The following is a 20,095-nucleotide window of genomic DNA, read 5'->3' as shown; positions in this document are numbered from 1 at the left end:
ATTCGAGCCGAATCGAGTCGACAAAGTGACACGGCACGAGTGAGACTTTGCACGCGTGCACACGCGAGATATTGCTCCTTGTTCCGTGAGGTTCTCGTAGTCTTTTAGCCGGGTAAAGGGGTTCCGATCAACCGCCTCTGATACGGACTGATATACGACGAGATTTACGCTACAGGAGAGGTATAGATAATGATAGATTCTCTCTACTCACTTGGATAGTGATCGTCCTCGGATATGTCGGCTGGCTCCGGGGTCGAGATGTTTTCCTGCAACAGAGATGAACAAAGCCGTTAGATCCTGAAGCGTTTCCTGCTCTCGAGTCGTAGTCTGTGATAGTCGAACGGTTTCGCTCTGGACCCGCGCGGTAAAGACGAACAAGACAAAATTTTTACAACGCGCGTTTAGAAGTTCGCGAAACTCATTTTCCGTAACTGCCGGTTGATGTTATGATAATACCGCGCGAACGCGCAGCCACGGCCTAACCACATCGTTACTCAGGGACAGATGCTCGCGGCCTTATTCAATCTTGCTATATAGCATTCGTGCCATTTTTGTAAGGAGGTGTCCTTTAAATATATTAATATAAAAAAAATTTAAGTAATTTCATCCTACATTATAAGTCAAAAATTACAATGTAGATGCACTACATAAGATCATATCTGAATTATGATTATTTTTACAGTAAAGTAAATTTTTTTTATATTTAATATAGACATAATTCTGTATTTAATTATTACTTAATTATAAAGTAAGGCAATTTTTCTTGAAATTATTATTAATAATAGATTATTATTATTAGTAATAGATTTAGTAATAGATGAACAAATTCTTATATTCTCACATGATATCGTGCATAAAATCGTATAATTGAGAAGAAGTTATCGAAGGTTATCCGCGTTATTGTACGCCTACAGGAAGACCGTGGACTTTATTGTCCTAGATCAAGAGCTGGCGGCAATGCGCGATTCGTCGAAATGCAAATTGCTTACGCCTCGTCGCTGCGTCGCATCGCGAAAGTAACGCACATCGAGAATCTGAAATCAGTAGCGCGAGCAAGCATCGGCTCTCAACCCTTTCGATGCGTGCGCGTATATGATTAATCCCCGATTTAAATACTTCATATGCACAAAAATTGTGTCTACGTAACGCAAGTAGTTTTACGTTCATTAAGAAATTATTTATCATTACGCATGTCAAATTCCAATTCTTTATCGTAATAATACAAATATAGCAAAAATAGATAATTAAGATCAAATTAAATTTCTATTTTCACTGCGTTATATAACGATAATATCATAATCTTGTTTTATAATAAACTTTCTCAAAATGCAATCGATACATTATTCATATTTACGCGGGAACAGATCTCTATTCATCTCGGCGTTCATTCAAAAAAAATGAAAATATAAAAAAAAGAACGTCCTCTTTTTACGCTACTGGCCGAGATCGAGCGGTCAGGGACGTTCTGGGGGGGGAATAAGGCCGAGGCTCGTCGAGTGGAGGATCCTGTATATGGTCAGGTCGTTTTTCATCGAAAAGAGCAGTGTTCGCGGGAAGCGGCGTTCCCCGCGTTCCGCGATATCGCATCACGCGCCGTCGTCTAATCGATCCTCGCATCGAGTCGCGCGAGGCAAGCTCTAGCGGCGCGATTCTATCTCGCTTTGATTGATTTTATGCCGACGAAATTAACGGGTTTTTCCCCGGTTGAAACATGAACGGCCGGCCGGCCGACAGTTTCGCAAGGCATGCACTACGTAGCCTGCGCGATGCCTGGGCCGACTGGTTCGCCGCGCGTTTCTGCAGCGGCACAGCCTCTCCTATCTGTGTCAGGTCTCGTGTTGCAACTCCAGAAGGTCGACCGGTATACAACGCGGAGAGCACGGCCAATTGATACCGGCCACAACTTTGTCCAGCAGGCTTGTAGGACATAGGCGGCGTGTAAGCGAGCGAGCGAGCGCGCGAGCGCACACGAGAGCGCGCGTACGTGTCCGTGCGTATCAATGTGCGCAGCGCCGCAAAAACTCCTGATGATGTAACCGAGAAATTCCGACGCGCGGACGAACGTGGAAATCGCGAGAGTGACGAGGAGATCCAATCGCGACGAAATGTCGCGTCGCGCTTTTTTTCAATTTGCCCTCCACTTTTCCACGAAGAGGAGAATTATCGTAAGGAGGTACAGGAGGAATGTATCTCGATACGTTCCGCGATAAAGAAATATGTATATATATATATATATATATATACTCGTATATATATTTTATGACACACACGATCGCGCGATTTGACAGTTTTGTTTGCCACGGGAAAACACTCGGGTGTCTCGAAATGTTGCGGATTTTTTTCGCATCGCTTTTATCCATATTGAAATACATATGCATGATTCCGATTCATACATATCAACCATGCGTCAAATTTAGAATCGCCAGTTACATATATAAATCAGCGAGCCAAAACTTTTTTCATCTGTATTTAATCTATTTCACTTCGAATATAATTTTAGCCAATTCGTTTTCGATAATATAAATAGCGTTTTATATAAAAATTATAGCATTATATTGAATTTTCATTATTGCACTTGATATCGTTTGTATTTTTCAATCGGCCGAAATGGATCCACGGGATGGTGCATTCAGAAGTTTATCAGTATTAGATAGAAGCGCAGAATCTGTTTAATAATCGGTGGAATTTATTGGCCGGATATCTCACTCGCTCTTTCTTTCCTTTCTAAATACACCGTTGACTTCAAGGGAGGTATTCGCGGGAGGTTATTTTAAGAATCTTTCATTAAGAATTTAATATAACCCGATTTTCATGGAATCGGTCACGGAAGTATCTATACGTATCTATCGATTATAATGAACCATCTTTGTAATCTAAGAAATGATGATTCGATCATGATCGTAGGAACGAAAAAGGAGTTAGAGATTTAAAAGTTTAAAGCAGAGAGAAAAAAAAGGAATATAAATAAAAATATATAAATTCAAAATAAAGGAGTAGAAAGTATATAAAACTTCGGTCACAAATTCTCCCTTCCTTTCCGATAAATTCAAGTAATCTAAACTCGCGTATCTGCGATTTGAAGAATAGTCTTGCGATCAAGCGAGCCGCTTGTCCCGGAGGTCTCGATCTCGCTCGGGCGCGCCGTCAAGGTGTCTATCATTAAAGATAATCGCGGCAGGTTACTTTCTGAGAAAGAGTCGATCGGCGACGAGCGGACCCGAGCACCGCAGCGGTATTCTTGTAATTGATACCATCGATACGATCGTTACGAGTTATCCTGCGCGGCAGGATATCTGCGAATTGTTGCGTTTAATTTACGACAAGGACACGAGCGATACGGGAAGTCTTCGTGGTCTTCGTGGTTGAACGGCAAACGGTACTCCAGTAATACTGGAAGCCATGCAATCGTGCATAGAGCATAATTAACATATTTTTTTATTCGTTAAACTGTCCTCTTTTTGTTATAAAATACTTTACAAACTTTATTAATTAGAACACCTGAAGATAAATTTATTCGAGAGAATAATCTTTAAAAGAGAGTGACCTATAAGCAACGAAAATTTCGCGAAATAATAAAACTGTCGTATGAATAAATAGAGACTATTTTTACACGTTTGTAATATCGAGATCCGAACGCTAATTTCATTCGCTACGCCCAAGGACCCCGACATGTTGTCGCAGGTATTAATTTATTAATACACTCCCGGTCTTCCCACTTCTATACCGGGCTACGCGCTCCTTCTCTCTCCTTCTCCGTCTCACCTACGCACGGGGGCCGCCCCACTTCCGGCGGATGTACCCTGATAAATGGGAATCTCACTGCGCGCACGACCGGTCGGTCGTATACACCTACGACGAATGAGAAACGATCCCGGCGTCTTGCAGGCATAAAGTACGAGAACGAAGACCGAGGTGAACCAGGAGAAGCGAAATGAGACGAAGCCAAGAGCAGCCGCGTCGTTTAAGATCTCCTGGAAGCGTCGAGCTAACGATTCCGCTCCGGCTATCTCGTTGAGATCCCGAGGATGATCGCGGAGATGAGAGTTCTGTTACGACGTTCGCCGGGGTCACGTCTCTCTTTAACGCAACGAGCGTACGAGGCTCGATTCGTGCGCACGCATTCGTACGTGGGAACACACAATAGTTGGGATAAGAAGAAGAGACGGAGGACGATTCTTAACTCGCGCTGCTGACTCCGGAACGATGAGGATCCTCTCCTCTCGTCTCTTCCGTAAAGAAAAGAGACGTATGGAGCCAGATCTGTCTAGAGAGGGAAGAGTCGCGCTCGCGGGCGCCGTTGTCGGCGGGCTGGATACGGTTGTGACATTTGTTTAGTTGGCTGCAATTAAGCCACTTGGCGGCAATTGTTTGTCGCTCAGCACAGAATTCCGCTCCCACCGTACAGCCGCCGTGCCGCCGCCGTGGCTCCACAAGATGCGTGTGGTACACGGTTACGCGCGTACTCGTGTACAACGGGAGGAGGCGATGAGAGGTCTCCGCGGGCGGGAAGCTGCGCGATGTGTTGCACCAACTCGCCACCAACACAACAATTCCAGACGATAAAGCCGAGCGAGTTGCCGGGGTTAGGGGTCAACCGGGTCCAGTAGCCGGTGTACGACCAATCAGCGGCAACCGGCCGGACACCGCCGCGAGATCGTCCGAGATGATTGTCTTTGGTCTTTCGAGGCGAGCGAAGATGCTGAATTGCCAGTCGAAGTCGCGCGACTAACGCACAAGATCCCCGAGCCAGTTAAGAGAGACGGCGACTTCCTTTCAAAAGTGTCGCTTTCGAGGCGCTGTCCGTTTTTCCGAGTCCGTTTTTCTCCGCGAGGTCTCTGAAGTAATTCGAGTTTTTTTGCCAAAGCTCATGATAAATTGAAATATTATAATTAACTCGTGGTTTTATTGAAATGTATAATTTAAGGTGAAATTGATTATAATAATTATTTTTTATCAAGTATTAATTATTATAATGATATATACAATATCAGAGCAAACTTGCTTTTAATAAGATTGCAATAGAATCAAAAGAAAACATGATCATCATAATTTTAATTCTATTAATAGCTTATAGTTGATATATTAAAAGAATGGTCAGATTTAAAATAAAAAATTTGCATATTTCTCATGAAATATGTTTTCAGAAACACGTAATCTATACATGCGTGATTAATCGAGCAACATTCAAAGCGATTAAACAACGCAATAAGGAATAAAGAAAAGGTCAAACTCGTCGGGGACCCGGAACACGACGACCGCACCGGCCGCGACGCAAAAGGAGGACCGAATTGGGCCCGTTAGGATGATTGCTCGTGGAGAACGCTCGCTCGAGTGGTCGATTTAGTTGCCTCTTCTGGGTAGCTCTTTGGATAATGGGGAAATGATTGTGGCCTACCGGTGATTTCTCCGCTATATGTTTTAACCGGGGCAAAACACCTACCGACCGTCGCGATTCAACCGTCTGTCGCCGATCCTTCTCTTTCTCTTTCTCTCTCCCTCTTCTCCGTCTCTCTTTCTCTCGCTACGTCGAGCGATTCGCTGTACCGGGCGACTCTCAATTTCGGCTCATTTGCCTACCAAATCCGGCGTCGCATAAATACACGTAGGCTTCTACGGTGAACGGGTCTCAAGGCCGCCGGCAATTACCGACGCTACGCCCTCATTCGAGGCGCTTTTATTTTCCTCCCCGCTGTATTTTTACCGTTTAACTCAGCGCCTCGCTCGTTCTCGTCTCGTCCGTCTTTCTCAGGATTCTTATAATCGAATTCCTGCTACCGTTGCGAAACGCCCTCGCCGCTCGTAGAATCGAAGTAGCGGATCTCACGGAGAGACAATCGCTGATTTCTCTCGAGATGGTAAAATTCAGTCGTCACAGTTAACGTATCTACAAGAAGCGCAAACCTCGACGCTTCGAGATTCATCATCGCCGCGAAGCAAGATGACTGTCCTTGCGGCAACCATGAGAGGTTGCGAGATCCGCGAAGCGAGTCGTGTTTGTCGAAAGATCGCATCGAGATGCGTATCGAGGAGGGGACAGATTCCTCGTCGGATTTTTTCGCGCGTTTGTCCTCCAAGGGTACGCGCGATCAGGCGGTACTCGAGAAGGAGATTCGACGAATCACTCGCCGATATATAGGTCGACCGAGAAGAGAGGAGAGGAACGCGTGACGTCATACGCTTGCTTGGCATACGCTTCCAAAGCGGCGCGTCCAGGTTGCGTCAGGGGGAGATCGGCGGAGATCTCCGTTGGAGGAGTTCTGATCTGGAAAGCAAATGCGGAGGAGGAGGAGACGGTAGGAGGACGACGGGGTCACCGTCAGCGGGATAACCTCACACGTGTGCGCCCCAAAAAAAAAGAGGAGGAAATAAAAAGACGACGATGACGACGACGGCGGCGGCGGCGGACGATCCCAGTGGCGTCGACAGGAAAGACGCGCACTTTGCCAAGCCTTCGTTGCGCTTCGCTGTCCAAAGATGACATTGTAAATGCGCGGGCATCAATCGATCGTAGACGAACGAGATTTATTCTCGGTGATTAGAAACGGTATAATTTTTATTTAGAAAGAATACAATCTTCTTTCAATTTACATAAATTACATAAAGTCGATGAAACACGAAGATTATTATGTAAATTATTGTATCTTGTTTTATCACTATATATATTTATTTTTAATTTTTATTTTTCTTGTTATTACAAATATCAGCACTGAATTTCTCTCTTCTGCCTATAACTCAAGATTGAATTTAGAAAAATAATTTCGCACAAAAATTTGACCCAGACTAGGCATCGTAAAAGCCTTTTTCATCTCGTTCGCGATAGCTCGACTAACATCGAGATTAAAATGCAGTACGATTGGGAGCAACATTGTCAGAGCTACGAACAACCACGGTATCCGGCGTGGCCGGTTGGCTACCTTACTTGACCCCTGCGCAACGAGGGACAATTGGGTGTAACAGTCTCCCATTCGTCTGTCCGTCCGCCCGTCCCTCTCATACGTGTTGCCCCGTACTTGTCCGTGTTTCTCTGAATCCTCGGCCGTGTAATACATCCATTACTCCCGAGGCGTATAACGTGCGTGTGTCGTCGTCGAACGACACACACACGTGAACGCGCGTCGCTCTCTCTGCCTTCTACCGAGGGGAAAAGTCCAACGACGACGACGAAAAGATCCCCGCCGCGTGCATTAACGAAGAACGTCGGGGTCCTGAAGTCTCGGGAGCATTAAACGTGAAAACTGCAGCTCGTTTGCGACGCAAGCGAATCTTGATATTCCAGACCTTACCCTGGTAAGGTTATTCTGGTAAGGTTTTTTTCTATTCCGATCGACCATTTGAGATTTAAGGTAGAAGATGCATCCAAAGCGACAAAAATTTCAACAATTATCAAGATGATTAATAGATCAACGGGCAAAATGCAAGCTCGCTTTGTAAAGTTTATTGGAACTTGCGATAAAGACTTGTTAGTTCAGTAATTAAGAGAACGTCTTCTCGTAAACTTTCATTCGCGCAGCATGTTTTTGATATCCAAGAAATCCTTGCAGAAGCTCGTCCCGTACAAGGCCGTAATGATGAAACATTAAAAATGTACGGCGCCTCTAATTACGTTACACGCTGCTGAGATGCAGAAAGCCAACTGCGATGTTTCTTCGCGGAATAAGAAACGCCGCGATTTTCGCGAGAATCACAAATATTGCAAGAGCCCGGTGTCTCTCGTTTATTATTAAAAGCGATCCGTTTCACCGCGACGGAACGCGTCGGGAAGAAGATTCATACGATGAATGCAAAATTAAACATCGGGAAACTTATAACGGATCGAGCGTATCCCGTTGACGCGGCATTCAATATCACCTGCCGGCGAGACCAAAGCTGAAGAGAAGAAGCATATCGGTCGCGTATCGTACCCGCGAACATGCGGTCTAAGTATCCTCCTCGTCGCGCGGGGCGAGGAGAGGCGAACGGAAGCGAAGGACACGTGGAGCAGGAGAGGGAAAAGAAGAGGATAGAGCGACGTTCGGTTTCGAGCACGCGCCCTGCTCTATTTGGCTCTCCCACGTAGCGTCGTGTCGCTTCGATTCGTTTTTTCCTTCAGTCGCGTCTCGCCCCGCGAGCAGGAAGCGTGCACATTTTTCGTATTTTGCTTGTCGTCGTTTTCCTGCTTTCAGTTCCCGACACACTACGTGTGTGTTTCGTCGACGTAGCATGGGAAAAACCATCTATGTTCTCTCGCTCCTTTTTCACGAGATTACGAAATTGTTCATTCGAGGATTTCGCAATCGAATCTTGCCGCAAGTTTTCAGATTCACTTGCGACAGATGAAATACTCTACCCTACTTTTTATTAATTTTAACCTTTCGAGAAAAATGCGAAGATAGATAAAAAGTTTACGTTCCAACGATATTTATTTAATAATAGAAAATAGAATAAATAAAATAAATAAAAATAGATAAAAATAGAATATAATATAATTTTAATAGAGCGTTTCTCTAAGTCTCGAGATAACTGTACAAATACATAGATAGATACATTATCTTCAGCTTGGATTTTAGCGGTGCAATTTGTTCCCTTGTATCCCATCAACCATCTCTTTCCCCGACACTTTATTTCCACTGACAAAGGCCCGGTAATTAAACCGAACAATATCTCTTTCCTCTCTACACGCTATAGGTCCACGAACTAATCCAGGCAGTTGTCTCATCTCAATATCACGCCTGCCTATTAATATGCGAAGATCATTAGCTGCGGCCGCTTCCGGGTGGCATGACTCCGCAACGCGAAAGCCGTTCGATGCATCGCGCGATCGCCCACAATTATCGACGACGATCCGCTGGAAACCCACACATCCCACGTGCTCTAAGTAACCAGCCAGTGTTTCAATAACGCCCTGGCCGACCCCGCTGCTGTCTTCCTCTTCCCCTTGCCTGCCTGCCTCAAGCACCTCCGCCCTCCACCGCGTTGAAACGCACACTTTATCTAGAGACCGAGCGTGCGTGTGTATGCGTGGACACGCGGGGGCCCGGCCCCTCCAGGTCTCGAGCTGAACTCACATGTGAGATCCAGCGAGCCAGGCCTGCTGGTCTGCCAAGGGAATATTATACTTGGCGATGACGCGTACACGCCACGAGGAGGCTATCTCGCCTCGACGAGAGGCTCGGGAAGAAGGAGAAGGGGAATAGGGAGGGACAGCAGGGGGGAAGCTTAGGGTGCGCCGCAAGGATGAGGCAAAAGGTAGAGAATATACGGGCGGAGAGCGAGCAAGGGGGAATACAGGCGCCGAAGGTTTAATCAGAGGGGACTATCGACATCAATCTTTCCTCTCACGCGGTTTCCAGCGAATGCCACGATCACTGGGATCGCTTAGAATTGGTGGAGATGTTCTTGAAGATTCGCGTGTACGATCTATAAATGGCTTTGTGCGGAAGAAGTTTGCACAACAATGCGCTTTAGGTAATATTCCATAAAGATGAATAGAGGCATACTACGCATGATAAGAAAAAAGTCCAGTCAAGTTAACTTGTTGTGAAGCGACCTGATAAAATATCTGTTATCGATGATGAAATAAGAGTTTTCTCAATAATAGTTGACCAAGACGTTAGTTTGAATGGTATTCCCGAGATAATCGACGGTGATCTAACAATAAATATAAGTTGAAGCGATGTGCGTCATGGGGATTAATCCCCTGCATAGAAAAAATAGATAATTCCATTTAAGAGAAAAGCGTTGACTCGTTCCAGGAATATTCCATCTGTTTTAAAATAATTATTGCCCGGAATAGGATCCATAGGATAAAGTTCAATTTCTGCTATTTAAGGCAGAATAATCGATAGTAGGAGCTGGGTTTTAATTAAAGCGCGAGAAATTTTGTCAAATTTACCAATAGCTCTTTACGCGATATATGGAATGATTATAGATTCTTTAAATTAATACAACTTTTAAATTATCATATATTATAATTATAATTTATAATTATAAAATATAACACACACAAATACAATATTGATGGCAAATTCTCTAAATATTACATTAAATAAATTGTAATATTCATGAAAATCTATTTGTGCAATATCCATTTCGATCTGAAAATCATCGCACTTGAGAGATGCAATTCAGAATCTTTCTAATTTGAACTTTTTATAATTCAAAAACTTCACTTGAGATAATTCTATAATTTGTCACAAAATTTGACATAGAATTTTATTTATAATGTACAATATAAGTGTATAATATGTAATATATGTAACGTATATATAAGATACGAGACATACATAATTTTAAATATATTTTTATCTTGCATTCTGTTATAAATATTGAAAAACAAATTATAAATCGCCTAAAAGGTTGAAGATTAATAAAAACATTTAGAAGAGGTAAAAATTTATAAGATTTATTATATATATATAATAAATCTTATAATTTTTATCTCTTATTTATAATTATTAAAATTTAAAAAAATATATATTTTTTTTAAATTTTAATAATTTTATTTTCGACAAAGTATCCTAAATATCTGCTTTGTTGTAATGCGAATTTTCGAAATAAAAGAGCCGAACAAATCAGGCAATACATTGTCAGCTGCATCGTAAAGGACAAATGCATTTTCCAATCGTGACACACACGCTCCAGTAACAATTCCCGGCGGAAGGTGACTATCCTTGAGCTGATTATCCGAATGACTGGACGAGGCGAAAAGGAGGACGATGGTAAAAGACATCTTAAAAAGGAACCTCGAAAAAAGAAATTGAATCAAGCGCGCGAATCTCGTCCTGCCGTCTCGTTTTAACCTTGTTAAAAAATCCGCATTCTTAAAGTCACACATGTTACAATCTGTATTCCTCATTCTCAGCACGGAGTAATAAGCGCGCGAATGTCTAAATATTTGCAAACACGTTACTTTTACGCTCGTAATTCACGCCGACACAACTTCTAATCACCTGTCGTACTCTCTCGCGTATAGAGTTGTCTACCGTTTTACTCTGCGCTAATTAGATTGAATAGCGCAGGCGCTATTCGCATTAGCGTGACGCTTGTTATTGACCGATATTAATCCGCGAGATTGAGCTATCCATGACACTTTTCACTCGACCGAACATTGCGGAGCGCGATCTATATGGCCGAAAGGAGGGGACTCAATCGCCTCTCACCGTCCAATCCATAAACCGAGAGAGCTACCTCCGTTTTGTACTTCGCTAATTGCCCTTGAGGGGGATCGGTTTCCCAGAGACCAATAAAGAGTCCGTTTCTTTTCTCTGTCCCCCTCCGCCTGCCCCCATCTGACCGTTCTCTTTCTCTTACCCCCTTTCTTACTCTTTCTTTTTTCTCTCTGTCTCTTTCTCTTCCTTTCTCCGGTCACAGACCAAATGGGACAGAAGGAGCACGACGGAAGGAAGGAGAGAAAAAGAGAAAGGCAGGCAGCTAGAGTGCCGTTTTATTTTGGCATGCTGCGAGGAGAAGAGGATCCTTTTTATTTCTTCCGTAGCACTGGCGGCTACGCTCTTGCCTCGCTGTAAGGTATTCTATGATGCTTCGTCGGCTCCAACGGCGCCCCTGCTAAATGGAATACGACCGGAGGCTGGTTGAAAGGAAAAAAGCAAGAGATGGAGAGAGAGAAAGAGGAAGAGCAACGGAGATGACAGAGAGAAAAAGACGAAGAAGACGAAGAAGAGAGGCGACGACGGTGGGGGAGATCCCGTGTATATAACTCTCCCCCCGGGTCTTCTTCTCCTTTTGTCCCCTCGCCGTCCCCCAGGCCTTTTCTAGCCCGGCTATACTTCCTCCTCCCTCCAGGGCCATTCCTGCCCCCATTTCCCCTGGCATTGGGAATTTTTTCGAGGGCTCACCCGAGAGAGGCGGCTCGTAGTCGCCAGGCTGCCAAGCGTGAGCAGACCGACCGCTCTCGGGTCGAACCCACACCTACGGCTCGAGGTCGATACACGCTTCTCCGTTTCGCTTTACTTATTCGCTCTGTTGGGAGGACACGGTATCCGACCGAGCAACCGCAGCGAGGCTCGCGTGAACACGAGCAAACGAACAGAAACTAAAACCGGCTCCAACGGCCGATAAATAAAAGACTCAATCACGGTAAATCAAATAATTCATGCAAGATTTACAAAGCACGAAGACGCTCATTTTCCGTGTTAATTAATATTATTCTAACTTTTTTAGCTTCCTATTGCATAATCTGATGATACAGTTTTATAAAAAAATCGTAACAAAAATTGGCATAACTTTTCTAGTAACTTCAGGTTTTCTCGGTATATATTTTTGCTAGTCTTACAAAAATGAAGTTTCCTCGGAAATATAAACGGACTTGCCTCGCAAACCGAGAGACTGTATCACTTTTACGAGATCTTTTTTCGCGCTTGCGTGATGCAATTGAAGAGATGACTCGTTCGCCGAGTTCACGTATGCGAGGACCATTTAAGGGAGTGCACGTAAACGAGTTATCATCTCGCATGAAGTTTTCCTTACTCTGGCTTTCCGTATACTCGAATCCAACGCTAGATACATCTGTACGAGCATACAGCCCACGTCGGCTTTTGTATAAGAGCAAAACAGGAGAGAAGAGCACGAGGAGTGAGAGAGCCCAAGAAAGTGGCGTCGAGAGGGTGGGGTGGCGGTCGTTGAGCGGGTGGGTCGCGGACACGGGGCGAGACGCGTGTTGCAGGGAGGTCGGCGGGGGGGAGAGGGTGGGTGTACATTGGAAGAAGCAGTAGGAGTCGGAGAGTGGGCAGTGGGAGAGAACCGAGAGTCTCGGATTGAGAAAGGGAGAAGATACCAAAGAGGAAGAGTCCTGTGATGGCAAAGAGAGAGAGAGAGAGAGAGAAGAGAGAGAGAGAGAGAGAGAGAGAGGGGAGAAAGGACGGGAGGGAGAGGTCAGGACAGAGTCAGAGAGACGGCAGAAGTGGGAGTCAAGAACCCTACAAGGAATTAAGAGCTTATTCGTAACAGGCACCATGATGAAGATCCTATGCTTCTAAAGAAAGAGAGAAAGAGAAAGCGAGTATGAAAGAAACAGAGAGAGAGAGAGAGAGAGAGAGAAAGAGAAAGGGAGGACGGCGGAAGAAGAGAGAGGAAGCACGAAACTACCTCGACTCTCCCACACCGAGGATCTTTGGAATACCAATCAAGCGGCTAATGCGTTTGGCCATGCGGGCGTTCAATTGCTCTCAACGAGTCGGCCCGCGTCAAACTTTCGATCTTACCGATATATACCGGACGAAACTTCCTGCAAGTACATCGTAATTTCGAGCTCGTTAAATCAGATGTATGTAGCAGGCTTTTGAAATATACTCTAATTACTATTAATATAGTTATAAATATAATCGTATCGAGAATAGTTAGCACACATTATAAAGATTAAGCCTTCAATTCCAATGTAATCTATTAGAAATTGGCGATTTTAATTGTAAATTTCCGAAAAGCTACTTTAATATGGCTATTATACTGTCATTAATTGAAGGTATCCTAGAATAAGAAATAAGAAATTCTTATTCAGGGAAATTATGATTGAATTATTTCAACTTTGAAATATATCACACATCAATTATACGCTTTAATTTTTTACTTCGAGATGTTAACGTCGATGTTCTTCATAAACTTATAATGCATTAATGAATCAACAAAACACAGTCCGAAAGTGGGGAACACATTAAATAGAGAACTCGGCGGGGTGCTATATGATCGATCATAACAGTATCTCTTTATGAGAAGGTTCTTGTCATCGTAGTGAAATAACACGTATAAACAGCGAGATCACAGGGCAATTTACGAGAAATGATCAATGTCGTAGAAGCATAACAGGTGAGCTGCGATAGAAAATTAAACTTTTACTGATTTAAAAAGCGTCTAAGATATGTTTATTCCACTGTGCATCTCCCTCTTCTGTTAATATTCATCTATCTTGTTTTTTCGCAGCATCATTCTTCATCTTTAATCGCTATTCTTTCGAATCGAAATTCATATTTCTTTGTTTCTTTACATTGTCGAGTTTCGAATCTCTTTTTTTTGCTCTAAAATATTGGCGAAAATTGAGCAAAATAGAACGGAGACGAAATTCCACCCTGCGTCTAAAAATGGATTCGAATAGAACGGAAAATATTGACAGCGCGATTTGCAGACAGCGCAACGGTGAGAGGGTGGAAGAGGAAGAGGGGCGCCTTAAACCGGCGCGGCAGAGTGAGATTTTATGGGAGTTTATCTTCCGGTGATGGGAATGTTGGATGGGAATGGAGCCGCGTTCAAATTGCTGGCGGTTATCGTGGCCAAAAAAGACGAAACGAAGTGATGTGCACATGCTAGGTTGCCGAAAAAAGAAGTAAGACACGCGGAAAGAGATGGAAACGCGAGAAAGAAAGTATCGAAGTCGATTGTAGTTAGACGTGCGAGTTGATTTTGTAGATTCGACGAAAATATACACGGAGAACGTCATTTCTTGAAATTGGTTAGTTTTATTGATTTTCTTCGCAAAAATGAATAAGGATAAATATATAGCCAAGACTTGTTTGTCACAAGAAAAGCTCAATTTATTAAATTATTTATATATTTATTATTTATATTTTTTTGTGCAGAGAGGAAGAAAAAAGTTGTCTTGTTCGGTGGACTTTAAAAGTTGAAGTCTATTAAAATTATTAATATCTCTACAACTTTAGCAGTAGTATTGTGAAAAATTTGCGAATTCTTTTCATCTGTAAATAATTAAAAACCGCATGCGAGATGCGACGATATATTTATTATATCGTTTGTATTTAGATTCGGAGAACATCTGCATGGAATTAGCACAAGGCTAAGTTATTAACGAGATTAAATAAGAAAGTAGCGGACGAAAGTTCCTTCGATCGGAGTTCCCTGGCGCGTCTCCGCTCTTCGGCTTTAAGTCATTGACGCGATTCAAGCGGTTCGTAATGAAAGCGGAACTCCGTAACGAAGTCCTACACATTCCTGGTTTAACGAACCATCTCCAGACGTATACGCACGCGCGCGCACGCGCGGGAGAATATTCAAGGTCGTCGTTACTGGGTGCGCGGCTTCCTGCGGACCAAGAAACTTTTAATGCCGCCTCGCTCGTAGAAAGAGGGAGGGAGGGAGGGAGGGGAGAGAGGAGCTTTCGAATTATATTGTGGTGGCTTGCACGACAGAAACGCGTGATGCCGGGGCGACATAAATCGACATTGAACAAAACGCATGAAAGCGATAAAACCGTGGAAATGGCAACGCGTGCAGCGTCCACACCCACGCGCGCAATACGCTCCCAGTCGGATACGAACGATCCCTACCTACGAGTAATATGAGTTATACTGAAATTACTAGTGTGGCAACGCGACCACCCTCGCAGAGTAAGTCCTGTATAGATTGTTTTCTTTCAGAATTTACAAATTATTTGAAATAAAAGCGAGATACGGAAATGGACAAAAATTGGAATAATTTAGAAACTTGAGCAAAGTGGGCGGATAGAAAAATTCAGGGTGATCTTATTCGAGATAAATACATTTCACGAGATTAGCTTCGTTATACACGACGGCCATATATTTTCAAAAGCTGCGAGAGACAAACGATCTTATTGACAAATCCGACATGAGTTATCGAGAAATGCGAGATCGCGATAAAACGAAAACTCCGCGCTTTCGTTGCTTTATTAAATTTCCCCGGGTGTAAAAATAAAGCCCGGCTCGACGCGGACCCCCTCAGCGGAGAAACTCACCGATGCGTGACCCGCATCCGGTACCCGAGGTGTGCCGGAAAGGAATCGCGGTGGTGGTGGCGACGACGGCGGCGACGACGGCGACGGCGACGGCGACGACGACGACGAGGATGACGACGACAACGGCGGTACGGACGAGTGTCGGCGTTTATATTTAAACCGCCGCGAACTCATCGGAGTCGCCGTGTCGACTGACGCGCTACGTAAGACGCGCACACGCTCTCGCACGGAACGGCCAGATAACCCACGTGACCTTTTCCTCCCTCGCGTCTCGCCCCCGCGGCCGCCGCCGTCGCCGTCGCCGCCACCGCCACCGCTGCTACGCCGATGCGTCGGCGTGCAACACGCGGCGCCCCCGTTCGCATCGCCGGCGAGAATATCGCGCAGACAAAAAGTAGGGGTGAAAGAGAGACGATTGACACAGCGTACATATCGGCAGGGAGAGACGCAGGGGGTGGTGATACGCGCCGGGTCAGACAGAGAAAAGGGGTGGCGCGACATCGCGTTATAGTGATAGCTTTCGACCGCGCGCGTGCGAAATAAAACTTTTCAGCGAACCAGATCATTCGTTCGAGAGGCATCGACGCTTCGAAGGAAATGTGACGCGTCATGATTTAAATTATGAATGATAATTATATAAAAGTGTATACAAAGCGATTTGATCAATTGATCTCGAATGATTAACATATGCGAATCGAGAAACAGCTTTAACATTGATTTGCAATAGTTGCAAAAATAACTAGAATGTAATATCTGATGAAATTACTGAATATTAACTCAATTTTGTTAACGTTGTAACTTTGGTATACGTCAATTTACTTGTGTATAATGATTAATGATAAACCGATTTGAAGTTGAGAACTGGAAAAAATGATTGGGCATAAGATAATTTCTTTTTGAAAGCAACAGAAATTAACAAGAAATTAGAATAGCTTTCGAATCAACAAGTACGTGCACTTTTCTATTGATCTTGATACAGTTTGTCAATCACAAAACGTGTTCCAAACGTATCATAATGAAAAAATATGCGAATCAACTTTTAAAGCTCACGATTCAGTAAAACTATAGTACACGAGCATATAAGAATAATTGCTTCCTAGCGAAGAAGGAGAAGACTTGGCAAGACGGAGCAAGTTAAAGTCGAGCGTAAGTATGCGAGTAAACCAGCGGGTTTATAAGTTAAAGTTTAAGTAAGTTTGTAACTTTTCAAATCATATTATTGTGTTAAAATTGCCGCGTCGAGTTTCGCAAGAATTCACACTTTTGTCGAATCAGTGGCAAACGAGTATCTATCCGCCGAATGGATATGCGACATCGACGCCATCGCTAGCCGTGTAAGCTCGATGCGTATAATAAATCTACAGGGTGTGTGCGGAGACGGGGGGCGAAAGAGGGAGGGATGACGCATGGGGGTGAAGACCGAGCGAGGGGAATCGACGTACGCCGCGGCCGAAACTCAATGAACTACTATCGATTAGCTGCTCATTTCGCGTCGCGTTCGTGCGATGGACTCGTTAAACGCTTCGGCCTCTCCTCCTCCAACCCTTTTCCCGCCAGCCTCCTGCACCAACACGACGCTGCCTCCATATATCCCGCCGTGTTATTCTTCTTTTTTTTTTTTTCATTGCACGCCATCACGCCGTCCCGCCGGGGTAGTAAAGCGAGTCAGCGGGGTAGTAGGTCACCCGGGATTTTCGAAACGAAAGACGAGTCACGAGGATGCACGCGCGTTCGAGTTTCACAGGGTAAAAGGAGAAGATGAAGGAGGTGAAAGCAGGTCGAGCGGGAGGTTTTATAAAGTCCTGTTCCTTGCTCATCGTTCCTTTTTCGCTGATAGCGGAGAAAAATAATGGATCTTGACAACGCATTTGGAAAAACTTTAATGAGGCTTTCGATAGATCAGGTTGGATTGCTGAATTGACGAGGAGTAAGATGTTCAAATCTGAGAAAAGAATGATTTTAAAATATCTTAAATGCATTAGTTTATCAAAATATAATATACAGTTTTAATATAAATTATATTTTTCTCAGTCGTTCTTATTTTCGAGAAACATTTTTTACATATTTTTCGTTAGAGAATGATCATAATATATTTAAAAGTTCGATCACAATTCAATTTTCAACTCATACATGCGAGAAACAAAATATATTTCGATAAAGTATAATAATACCGGTACGTGATTTACAAAAGAGTCTTCCTTCAAGTGAAAGCGTCTCAGAAAGTGAAGAAAGAAAGGTATATTTATTTGTGCACATTCTCGAAAGTTAGAACAGATGGACGGCAACTTCGAGACACTTTGTATATCTTTTATACTTACTTCGTACATATGTGGCAAAAAGAAGACCTTGATTCCGGAATCTTCCGTTTACGATAATATTTCTCAGCGGAGACAAGTTCGAGGCGATCGCCTAGAAGCGTTCGGTGGAACAGGAAATTTACGTGAATCGCGACTGGATTTAACGAGCGATCGTGTTCGATTTGGCGGACGTCCAATCGTCGTCGACGCTTAGAGATCGTTCGCGACGAAGGGAAGGAGACGGGAGATCAAGCGGAGTCTCGCGGAGAAGGTGGCGCACGACAGGGAGGAAAGGGGGAGGGAGGGGGAGAGGGAGGAGGAACCCAGCGGGTGCGTGTCGAAAGGTGCGTTGTACTCAAACAAAGTGAGATATAATTAGACGGCGCGCATTGCGCATACGCTCCCGCGGGAGCCCACGTGTGAAAGTCGCGCCCGTACACCTCGGTCATCGCTAAAAAGATCTCCCGCGTTGATTCGTGCGCGCGCGACTGGCAAAATAATTGACTTTTTAGGGGAGACGTCCCCTCCGCGTCGCGTCTCTCACGTGGCGCCCGAAACCGCCCCCAAAATAGAACATTGCGGTCTCCCGACAAGACCCAGAGACACGTCTCTCGTTGTGTTCCTCGACTCACTTCCTCTTCGATTTTTGTTCCTCGAAAAGAACTGCGCACTAAGTTCACGTCACGTTTTTTATGAAATATTAATACCTGTCTGACGTTTAGTTATTTGTTACAAAAAATTTAATAATTTTATTATTTATCTCAACGCTTAAGATGAAATAATGTTGTTTGAGAATAATTGAAACTGGAAGAAATTACTTTAATCTATTTTCAGTTTATTCTAAATCCACATTTCCTATAGATATCCATTTCGCGCGTTTGTAAAAAAATGCATTTCGAAATTAATGGCGTAGGTTCCGATTTTATCGCTGGCAGGTTTTATCAATAATTGATAGAAACAAATCAGATACACTTTTCATATACGCATAAATACGCCGATATCTCGTTACATAAACGTTCGAATAGCTTGCTGGCATCAATGTATTTTCCTTGGAATGGTAGAACGCAAAAACTGTGTAACTGGCGAACACGGAGAAAGATTCTGAACCGAGATCACATCACAGACGCGGCGCCTCCGCCGCATTCTGCAACCCCCGTAAATAATGGAGGCGATTAAGCGTAATATAGGGTACACAGGCTATGCGCCGTAATATGGTCCGAAAGGGTACGATGTTTCTGGTGTCGCGCCCCTACCCTTGTCATGAAAATAGCCCTTAGCATCGAGAAGCGACGCGTGTGCCAACCTTTACGAACGTATAGCGCGCAATATCGCAAGAAGTCATAGCAGAGCCGAGAGCTACATAAAACTACACCCGACGAATACTTCTTTCCTACGATGGTGTACTCGTTGATATATATCGCGCTCGAGTTTTATTACATTTTCCGATCGTCTTTCGTAAAATTGCACGTGCTAAATCCGAGAAGCTTTGCTAAATTACTGTAAATTATATTTATATTTATTGTAGGAGATTTGGAGATTTTTAAAGATTCCTAATAAAAATAATGATGTATCTCTCGCAAAGAGAAAGTGAAACGACTATCGAGTCTCTTTAGGAAGTCTACATGAAATATGAAAATTGCTGTACAAATCTCGCGGAACAAGGTCTAAGTCGGAATAGATGCACAGAGCAGATTGGAACGTAGACGTAGGAAGCGTCTCGGTTTTTGTTCGCGCTCCAAAGAGACCGGCATCCGACCTCATTTCCACAGCGTTCAGAGTCGCTTCCGTTCTCGGATCATCGATTTTGCCAAGATTCGCTTTGTTGCCGTTCGGCTATCGAATGAGAGCCGCTGTCGCGTCGAGACTCATTGTCAGAGGTCTTGGCAACTTTAGGAGAGTGGGCGTTGCTGGCGGTAGTGTAGAGCGTCGCTCGGTAGTTTGTAGTTTTCGTACGGTCATCGTCCGTGTGCGTGAATACACACGCACCCGCACCGTATGCACGCGAACGGATGCATCTACCTACGTGCATCCGTGCATAGGTTGCATCGCGTTCCAACATGAGAACCCGTTATAAGAGATACCTTAATGCGTATCTCGCACTCGA

The 20,095-nt window shown here is 44.0% G+C and overlaps 1 protein-coding gene across 5 annotated transcripts in view; it reads right to left on the bottom strand.

Moving 5' to 3' along the window:
• LOC105254832 (nucleolar protein 4-like) overlaps nt 1–20,095 on the bottom strand; it is a 60,208-nt gene that overhangs the window by 17,373 nt on the left and 22,740 nt on the right. For 3 of the 5 annotated variants that reach the window (XM_011263756.3, XM_011263757.3, XM_025406589.1), the window contains exon 2: nt 212–266. In XM_011263756.3, coding sequence (XP_011262058.1) covers nt 212–266 — 55 coding nt within the window. Of the gene's footprint in view, nt 1–211; nt 267–15,694; nt 15,888–20,095 lie in introns of those variants that run through there. The other 2 variants (XM_025406587.1, XM_025406588.1) reach the window with 1 other exon arrangement.

This window comes from Camponotus floridanus, unplaced genomic scaffold (assembly GCF_003227725.1).
Source record: "Camponotus floridanus strain SB8 unplaced genomic scaffold, Cflo_v7.5 scaffold15, whole genome shotgun sequence".
In the NCBI taxonomy this organism is placed as follows: domain Eukaryota; kingdom Metazoa; phylum Arthropoda; class Insecta; order Hymenoptera; family Formicidae; genus Camponotus; species Camponotus floridanus.
The sequence above is the reverse complement of the archived record's forward strand: the minus strand, read 5'-3'. Positions and strand labels throughout refer to the sequence as shown.